This window comes from Cyprinodon variegatus, unplaced genomic scaffold (assembly GCF_000732505.1).
Source record: "Cyprinodon variegatus isolate N-32 unplaced genomic scaffold, C_variegatus-1.0 Scaffold544, whole genome shotgun sequence".
Taxonomy (NCBI): Eukaryota; Metazoa; Chordata; class Actinopteri; order Cyprinodontiformes; family Cyprinodontidae; genus Cyprinodon; species Cyprinodon variegatus.
Genome location: NW_015150997.1, coordinates 215,918 through 226,198, shown reverse-complemented (window position 1 = coordinate 226,198; position 10,281 = coordinate 215,918). Strand labels below are relative to the sequence as shown.

At 37.9% G+C, this 10,281-nt stretch overlaps 1 protein-coding gene across 2 annotated transcripts in view; it reads left to right on the top strand.

The window, feature by feature from the left end:
- Positions 1 to 2,830: 2,830 nt before the first annotated feature.
- LOC107095398 (ICOS ligand-like) overlaps positions 2,831 to 10,281 on the top strand; it is an 8,691-nt gene continuing 1,240 nt past the window's right edge. Inside the window, exons 1-5 of one of the 2 annotated variants that reach the window (XR_001481740.1) lie at positions 2,831 to 3,276; positions 3,397 to 3,720; positions 6,440 to 6,712; positions 6,792 to 6,956; positions 8,529 to 10,132. Coding sequence is in view for 1 of the 2 variants with exons in the window: in XM_015391479.1 (XP_015246965.1) it covers positions 3,198 to 3,276; positions 3,397 to 3,720; positions 6,440 to 6,712; positions 6,792 to 6,956; positions 8,529 to 8,596 (909 nt within the window). In the remaining variant the exon portion in view is untranslated. Of the gene's footprint in view, positions 3,277 to 3,396; positions 3,721 to 6,439; positions 6,713 to 6,791; positions 6,957 to 8,528; positions 10,276 to 10,281 lie in introns of those variants that run through there. The other variant, XM_015391479.1, reaches the window with a different exon arrangement.

Sequence of the window (10,281 nt, the reverse complement as noted above, 5' to 3'; positions counted from 1 at the left end):
TAAGAGTTCAAAGCACAAAGGCTACACTGCCCCCTACTGCCGCGGCGGCGCATTTAGTAGTACTATCTGGGTAGTATGGATGATAGACTCTGCCATATTTAAAAATAAATACAGTAATAAATAAATGTTCAATAAATAAATAAGCATACAATTAATTACCACAAAAAATAAAATAAATAATTAAATTATACAGTGAGACATAAATGTATATATCTCTTTTAATTAGCTTCTTTATTTATTCGCCTTTGTATTAATTAACTTATTTAGTTATTGTCCGTTATAATCTTCAACTTTATTTATTTATTACTTTTTAAGTATTTATTTATGTGCATGTGATAATATTCATTTCTTCAACGCTATTTATTTCTACCTTTGGTTTTTACATTTCTGTATGCATTTCTGCCTTATTATGCAAATATAGAAAGAGGTTGTGTCTTAGAGGGTCAACTTCTGCCCATTGGCAGCTGCTGTTGGTTCATATTCAGAGGTTAGTAGAGTACCCAGACATGGTATTTAAACAGAAGAATCACTGCTTTATTAAAATTTTAGTTAATTAAAAGAAATAGTAGCCATTCAAGAAATTACTCAAGTACCAAAATGTAAATTTACCATAAGAATAGTCAAAACAAACAAGTAATATAGTAAAAAAAATATTCCAGGTAGAAGAAAAACTTTTACAAACCATTTTATAATCCTAAGACTAATAAAACCAGTACTTCCAGTAAAGGATTATTTACTCCTTACTGCTCATTAGCTTGACATCCAAATGTCATGGTAGGTTCAGGTAAATTTGTGAACAAAAATATCACTCATTTTGACACAACTATACATAAAAGCTTCAACATGCTCTATTCTATTTTTCTGGGATATAAACACAAAGAAAGTAAACCAACTATTCAAGTAAGACATTTATAAATTTTATTGTAATGTGATATTATTGGTGGGGTTATGGTACCTTGGTTCATCAAATTGAAATCAGAATTTTATGCAAACTTTTAGAAGTAAAAAAAAAAGGAAATGCAAATTTGCAGTGTTTCCATTGGTTTACATTGAATTAACCAAGTGATGCAATGTAATGTAATGTTGTCATACATCATCGTCCACATTATGTTGTCATGCATGGACTGCAATAAATAGGAAGTAGAGGCTGCAATTAAGTCCACAGATCAGTAATGGAGGAAAGTTCTTATGAATGTCGCTATCGGGCAAGTTTGTCATGCCAGCTAGTAATTGCAATGTTGGTTCCATCCATGTTGACATGCATAACAATAACACCTGTGAAGAAACCAACAGTAGAAACAGCTCATCAGTCATGTGAGGTACATTTTACTTTGAAAGACATGATTCAAGAATATATTTCCCAACCCTGTTTTCCATAATCCTTTTTTACAAAAGCCAAAAACCACCTCAAACAAGCATATTTGAGGATTTTTTTTTCTGCATTTTTCATCAGGCTTTTTATGCAATACTTGAAAATACACTTTAGAGAAAGCTAATATAAACACACTTATTGACTGGATCAGAGTTCTGTGGAGTCTGGTTCTGCTGGAGGTTTCTTTCTGTTAAAAGGGAGTTTTTCCTCTCCACTGTCGCTACAAGCATGCTTAGTGTGAGGGATTGCCTTTGAGTCAATGAGTGATGCAATCAGCTGATTTTTAGATAGAAAACTTTGAATCAATTTGACTGTATGGTCTGGTTGAACTGTCTCTATGACCTCCTTACCCCCCCTGCAATTTACTACTTACTTGCTGACACTTATTTAGAACTGTGTCCTTGTTACCTTTTTACTGTATTTCAGGCATTAAATATTATCTATATAAGATAACTTGTATCATAAGGTATACTGAGGTAACTGATGTTATACAAAAATCTGTGACCTGCCATGTATTGTTACTCACTTGTCTGTTATCTACTAACCTTAACTTCACAGAATTTATACTAGGGCTGCAACTAATGATTATTTGCAAATTATTTCTCGATTATTTTTTCAATTAATTGATTAATAATCTGATGGTAAAGGGTTCCCTAAAAAATACTTTTAGCAAATTTAAACCTAGTGAAAAGATGGTGAAAAAGATTTTATCTTAAATGCAAAATGTATTTATTTATTTTTCTTACAATTTTGGTATAATTGCTCCTCAAGGTGGTTTGCTCTGTCGGCTAAAGGCATGTTTTATAATCTCTTCACTCGTGTTAACGATTAATCGATAACTAAATTAGTTGACGATTATTTAATAACCGATTATACATCCATCCATTTTCTGTCACGCTTATCCGGGTTTCCAGCTGTCTATGAGCAAGAAGCGGGGTACACCTTGGACAGGTTGCCAGTCCATCGCAGGGAACCACAGAGACAAACAGGACAAACAACCATTCACACACACTCACTTACACCTATTTAGAAAAGCCAATTAACCTAACAGTCATGTTAACCTTAACAGACATGCAAACTCCATGCAGAAAGACACCTTCTTGCTGCAAGGCAGCAGTGCTATCCATTGCGGCACTTAGCAGCCCCGATATCCGATAAATCACAATCAATCTGCTTAATTGTTTCAGCCCTGATTTATACCTAAACCTAATGTAACAAAGTTAATATCTAAACCTAGAGAAGTTTATGGTGGAATACATGTGGCGCCCCTTTGGGTCACAATTTTAAGGGGTCACAGGTTTTGTTGTAACACCTGCAGATTCACTGATGTGGTTATGGCCCCCTTTGGCCCCCCTCTGGTGGCGCCACAGCTCTTACCCCTCTTTCACTTTATCATTTCTAATTCTTGCCTCGGTGCTTGTTGATCTCATGCTTCCGATCAACAGGTGGGTGTGTGGCCAAAAAGCAGTCTAACAGGTTAAACCAACCTCCACAGATTCAATTGTTCCTCATCGGAGACTTTTCTGCGCCTGATGTCCTGCTCTGTTCTTCCATTAACTTCTATCCGCAGTTTGTTTTAGTTTGTTTCTATCTGAGGTGACTTAAACCAGGAGACCAGGTAGGATATGTCACAACAAGTCCCAGCATGACTGATCATGTGGAAAGGTGCGCACATGGCGCGGCGCTGGACGAGGAAGTGAGGCCGAACCGACCTGCGCTGTGAGGAGATAACTGTGAGGAGAATGGACGAGTTTCGGTTTGTCAAAACTAAGGAATCCTACATGAAAGAGCCGTTTAGGGCTGTTGTTTGCGCTCTCTTGCGCCAATGAACGCGCAAATGTCGGTGGCGCTGTGGCGCGGCGCGGCACTACTGCTCTGCTGCGCCTGTTTGTGCGCCGCTGTGGGTAAGTTCAATGCAGTTCCCATCGAAAAAAAAGATAGATAATAAAACATATAAATTAAAAAACAACATATACAACATAAAACATTAATCTGGACTAACTTGTGTTTCTCTTTGCATACAGAGGAAGAGTGTGTCCTCGGTATAGTGGGGAACCCGGTGTTACTGCCCTGCCTTTATCCAGACCTAAGCTCATTTCTCAACTTCTCTATCGAGTGGAGAAGAAACGATGAAGCTGTGCTCAGATCACTGTGGAAAGAGGATGGGGACGTGGAGACATGGAGCTTGAATCATGTCAGCATTTCCACTGATGTACTTTCCACTGGAGACCTTTCTCTCACGCTGCCATCTGCTCATCCCAAACTGGACAGGAGCAAATACAGCCTTTTCTTGTTTGCAGGGGAGAATCAGACTGAGCCGCTGTGTACCGTGTCCCTAAGGATTGCAGGTTAGTTCATTGCAGATTAAGAGATTATTTATAGTATACAGTTGGCACCAGTGGTGGTTCTAGACAAAAATGTAGGGGACAAGGAGGGGGCCCGCATGTTTCCATGGGGGCCCAGAAAGATAGATAGCTGCATGAAGTGAAATTTCTATATGATTAGGTTTAATTAAAATTCTATGTCTGGGAATTTTACATATTTTTGACTTAATTTAAGTTAAAATGACAGTTTTCTATTAAATCTGAATTAGAACTTAAGAAAAACTGATCAATTCAGTGTTTACTTTTTAATTTGTTTTGAAAAAAACATTTAGATGATGTAAACAAGGATTCTGTCTCAATACCATTGAAGCTATCACCTTATTGTTTTTAAATAATTAGTAGATATTTAATTTTTTGTTGATAAAAAAAATGAAATAGATCCAAAGGACCTATCATTAACCATGTCTACCATTAGTAGAATAGTATAGAATTTATTTTTGTAATATGTCTTCAGTACAGGGGCTAGTACATGATCTACAAGGGCACTGGGCCCTGTTGGCCCCTGTCTGGAACCACCCATGGTTGGCACTGTTACCTTGAAACAATGAGGTTCAGGGTTTAAATCCCATCTTTGGGTATTTTCTGTTTGCTATGCCCATTCTTTCTGCATCATATGATTTTTAATCTGTCTCTATTCTAGAGAACATTTAAGAGATGTGCGCACAACTGGTTGTCTTCTGTGTTTCTTATGATACAGTTGTGAGATATCCAAGTGTAATTTGCTTGATGACACTAAATTATTTGGTCTACAGGAGCGGCGTTGTGCAAACTTTTTGGACTTTGCATTGAAAATGGTCAAATTGAAAGTACTTGAGAGCCAAAAAGTATAAAAAAAAGAATCTGATTTTATGTAATGCTGTGTTTTTCTTCACCCCCTTCACAATTGATTAATATGTAATATTTTAACAAATTAGTCTGATTATCTGTAGGAGAACACTGCATTTGGTAAACTAAAAGTAGGTACAAATTTAGTGAAATTAGTTTATTTGCACTTGATTTGAAAATGTAAGTGAATGTTCTGCTATTGGAATTAGAATGTTGATCATATGATCATATTTCGGTATACACTTATTTTACGAAAATTAACTCATCTTTAGATCTATTTTTACAGTGAGAGGATTCAAAATTGTACGGCAGGGTAAATGAAAAACAAAAAAAGAGTTTTCCATGATTATATAGCTTGCAAAATAATTTGGGCTGGATTAAAAAAATAAATTGAAAAAATATCAAAAATAAATTGTCAGTGAGAACAGAATTTAAGTAAGTTTGCATTAGAAAATGTTTGCAGTATTAAGTCCATTTTAATTAATAAAATAAAAGCTGATTTTTATGCACCATCCAGGATTTGAATCAAAGTTATTGTTCTAAATTACTAAAAACTGAAAGAGTAAAAAGTCAGATAATTAAAAGATTAACACTGTTTTGTACCAAAAAATGTTCAATAGTAAGAAAATATAAACTTTTCTGTTATATATTGACCTGAATTAAAGTAAAAAAGTATAAAATTGGGGGCCTCATTGAATCAATCAGCCTCGTCTGCTTCTGTCTCCTTGAACCCCAGTCGGCCTCGGCAGATGGCCGCTCACACTGAGCCTGGTTCTGCTGAAGGTTTCTTCCTGTTAAAAGGGAGTTTTTCCTCTTGACTGTCGCTACAAGCATGCTTAGTGTGAGGGATTGCCTTTGACTCAATGCATCGATGCAATCAGCTGATTTTTAGATAGAAAACTTTGAATCAATTTGGCTGTACGATCTGGTTGAATTGTCTCTATAAAGGGCCTTTAGATGACATGTGTTTTGAATTGGTGCTACATAAATAAACTGAATTTAATTGAATTTACACCCTCAAATGGCCCCTGAAGCAGCTGCCTCGACATTTGTCAAACCAACTGCTATTGTCCAAAAAGGAGGGTAAGCCATTGAAGCAAATCACCAAAGAAGCAGGCTATTCACAGGATGTGGTGTTGAAGCAGATTAGTGAAAACTGGAGTGGAAGGAAAATGGGTGGTGGAAAAATGATAATTCGCATGGCTTGCTTCTACAAACACTTATTATACACATCCAGGATTTAATACTTCAAACTGTTCTGTTCCTTTTGTTAAACGGCTCCAGAGGCAGAAACACCATCAGGATCTTACATAGACTGTGCAGAAAACCTACTGGACTATCCCTCAGTGGTGCAAATTCCTCTTTTTAGGTTAAAATAAATGTTTAGTTTTGAGAAGTGGCCTCCATGGTGACTATATCACTATACTAGATTATTATCCAACCATCCTTTCCTGAAATGCACAAGACAGTCAGAAGACTGGAACAATGGCTGTAAAATCAAAAACTCAAACTTTAAATGAGCTTAAAAATATATATATATTTCAGGAGCACCTTTTTAATAAACAAATCAGCATCTAACTACTGATTCTATTCGGCCAGGCAAGATACCTACTAAAATGATAAAAGATCCTTTACTTGTTGCTGTCCCATGGGTGGGGACAGTGATGGGCTTTGGTCCGTCTAGCGGCTTCACTCCAGCAGGTCTGGGTCCTATGCCTGGATCAGACACTTGGGAAACTCAGTCAGTCCAGTGCAGCACAGGTGATAGTGCAGAATCTTAAAACACAATAGAGTTTGTGACAGTAAATCATTACAAAGACATGGCCTCATATTTTGTGTTTGTTGGCTGTTTTTTCAGCAAGTTTCAGCCCCCCCGAAGTGATGAAGGTGCCTTCAGAAGAAAATTCGACCACCTACCTGTGTCACTCCTCAGGGGGCTACCCCCAGCCTCTAGTTCACTGGATCATCAATGACAGCCAGGAGCCCCCCAACGGCTCAGTGGAAACCCAGGCGCTGATTGATTCCCACCTATACAACCTAACAAGCCACCTGACCCTCAACTTCTCCAGCCCTGCCACCGTCTCATGCACCATTGAGAATCAGTCCATGAATGAAACGCTGACATCCAAATGTGAGTCCTTGAGCGGAGCTCGGTCCGATCCAGAAGCACTGCTTCACATCAATCATTTGTGCTTCTGTTTGGTTCGCAGACGGAGAGACCCCCAAGGTGAGGCGGGCGTCAGAGGGCATGTGGATCTTCAGCACCGTCCTGTGCGTGGTGGTCGCCCTCATGGTGATAGCCGGGTTGTGTTATCAGATTAACCTGGACAAGATTAGTAAGAGGAGGAAGAAGGAATTTGAAAAACCACATAGAGGTGAGCAGGTCAAATCCTGTCAGAGAGAACAGACAGAGAACCGTCATGTGTAAAGCCAAGACTGCTCATTTTTATTTTATTTTATTTTTTATAGCAGACTAGATTGTTTTGAAGGGAAAACCATGGTGTTAAATTCTGGAACAGAAGTTCCTGCTTTATATTTTTGGTTGAACGTCTTTTTAAGAGCGGGAATCCAGGTAGAAAAAGGGTCCCAGCGTTCTCGTGCACCTTACTCTTCTAATTGGTCCGTCTTTAAGAGTCGTTTTTCCACAATGGCGGTCATACAAACAAAACAAGCCGGTAAGGTACCAAACAGGAAATACACATAGTGTAGAACGGATGTAGATTTGACCAATCAGAGGCCTCCAACCTGCGGCACTGTCTGCGGTCACCTACAATTTTGGAGAGGTGCACCAGGGTGTCTGCAGAACGGGTCGTGACATATCTGTGTTAGCTGCGACACACGCAGACGACCTGGTTTCTGAGTATAAACCAGCCTTTAGCTGGAGCTACAGCTCAAGTAGCATTCTGGTGTCACTGCGAAGCTGATAGATACATGAGTACATGTCCCTGCTGGTACAGTTCACAGTGTTGGCAATGCTTTTTAAGCATTATCATTTGAACTGTTGGTTTTTCTAGACATTACAGCCTGATCAGGATTTCTTAATAGCTCCATCAATGGCCACCATCTGGCTTTCTAGTCGTTTAGCGGTAGATGGTAGCTCGTCTGTTAATGTCAACTCATGCGACCGGGGCTGGGGTTCTATTTAGGCTAAACAAGGGTGCTCAAAACAAATAAAGATGGACGCTTGGATTATATAGACTTGTTTTTATCATAACTGTATTTTGGGATTTTTGGTATTTGCATCAAATTTGACTAAGCACCATTAACTAAGAGGCACAAGGATGAGCCGCGGAGATGATTTCCATATTTCAGATGAGATCATCTGTTAAACAGACACACAGGATTCATTGTAATCTCCATGCCATATAAGGGACAAATGACAAACATGAGAAGACTGATCTCTAGTCAATTAGTTGGCTTCTTTTTACATGTTGAAACATGGCAGTGAGGGTATCATGCTTTGGAGGGGCTTTTCTTTAACATCACCAGGGAAGTGGGTCCAAGATGACTGAAAGATATAATGAAATCCAGGGCAATGTTGGCAGAAAAACTTTTAGAAGCTGTGAAAGAGATGGGCGGAGGTTCCCTTTTCAGCAGGAGAAAGACCTTAACCATACTGACTGAGCAGGAAATGGATGGTTCAGATCAAAGCGTATCTGTGTGTTTAAGCCTAGATCTAAAACCAAGTGAGAATCTGCGGCAAAGCCCGGCTTATTTTGTGATTCTCTGTCACAAAAAGTTCCAATAAAATTCACTGAAGTTCGTGGCAACATGACAAAAAAGTCCAAAGCTAAAGGATTGTAAATAATGAAGTATGGGACAGTATTTTAAATAGATTAAATTAAACTATTATAAGAGTAAATTACAAAGATGCAGGAAGTAATGTATTATTTAATAATTGTGACAAAACAAGTTTTGTTTTCTGAACGAATGTCTGTTTTCATCAGGAAGACGACAGCGGTACAAGCAGGCAGCCGAGGTGATGATGGAGGAATCAAAGGAGACTGACGTGTGACAAAAGGACAAAGGGACAAAAAAAAACACCTGATCCACCATCAATTTTTACTGCAAGTCCAAAGAAGCACTGATGTTTTATTTGTTTTGAATTATTTAGCGCATCATATTTGTTAGATATTTACCTGACTCTTTCTTTTTGCCCCTTATGAAAGTGTGAAATAGCAAGGACTATTTTCTTAAGTGTGAGATTTGATGTCAACCCATTATAACCCAACTCAGGGATTATAATTTTATTGCAGATCTTGATATTTAGTTTTGTTTCAAATAAAACCCCAAACCATTATAAAATCCATACACACAAATATAATGAAAGCACAGCATGTTCTACTCTTAATGGAGAGATTACAAAATGTAAAAAAAGAAAAAAAAGTCTGATTGCAGGAAGTGAAGAAAACTTTATAATAGATTGTTAAAAATATTTTTCTTAACAAAACTGCTTTTAACACTGTTAGTTTAACCTGTTTCTGTGAACTGCTTCACATCTGTGTTGCATGGAGTCACTAAAACCCGTAAACAGATGGATGTACTAGATACAAAACCTCTTTCTTGGTTTTGAATCAGAAACAGTAAGGTTTCTGTTTCCCCAGGTTTAAATCCTCAGATTTCATGGGCAATTTATAATGCAATCTGAAAACAACTTTCTTCTCACGTATGAGTGCCTTTTTGGTCCTTTTATTGTCAAAGGTATAGGGTAGGACTTTCGCAAATTTTTTAAAAGATCAGCCCTCTCCACTTTAAAACAAAACAATGCACAACCAGCACATGATTAAACGCATGTGAGAGTTTCGGTTTGCATCGCTCATACAAGTGTACTTTCCAAAAGATTTCCAATTTTTCCACTATGTCATCCTTACCACTGATAAGTAAGGGGTCGAACACGTAGGACGGTCTTACGTAAACATGTCATCAGAATGATTAACAAATTAAGAGAACCACTTATTTCGATGATCCACCTGGAAAAAGAACGTCCTCCACTATACCTTTAAAGCATGAATTTACTGTTTAAGGTAAAATGAAAAAGTTCAGTGTTTGGAACTGATCCATGATCCCATATAAGTGAAGTTGCCCCCAATGCCTTCTCCAATCCCATCATAATTGGTGTCAACAATTTCATTTTTTGTCTGCGGCACCAGGTTTTCCTGCAAATGGCAATCAGCTGAGCACAGAGACACTTTAGATGAACTCTGGAAACTTTTATTAAAATCTTTAAAGCAAAAGAGTGTATATAAAAACTTGATGCACAAAGGAGCCACATTTTATTGACACCCCTTTAGTACGGGGGTTGATTCACTCAGGTCAGGATAGTTGGTATGTAATAAATAGACCTGGAGCATTAGTAGGAAAATTAATCCCCTATCATGATCCCTGCCCCACCATGCTTCAAAGTGCACTGTGGCCTGAATCCAGTTTGGGGATTGGCATTAAACTTAACAAGCTTGTATCTCCAGTTTTTTTTTATTTTTTTTTTACCCCCGATAATCTTGATTTATTGTGGCTTCTTGCTGAAAGCTTTTAATCATTACATTACTTATAGGTAACACTAGACCCTCTCCAACCAAATGGAGGTGATCACAGACTGTTGTTTTGATTACCGTTTCATCCACTGGAACAGCAGATTTTCTTTTTCACATCAAACTTTATTGATCTCACACTGGAGAAATTTACACTGTTTATAACCCATCC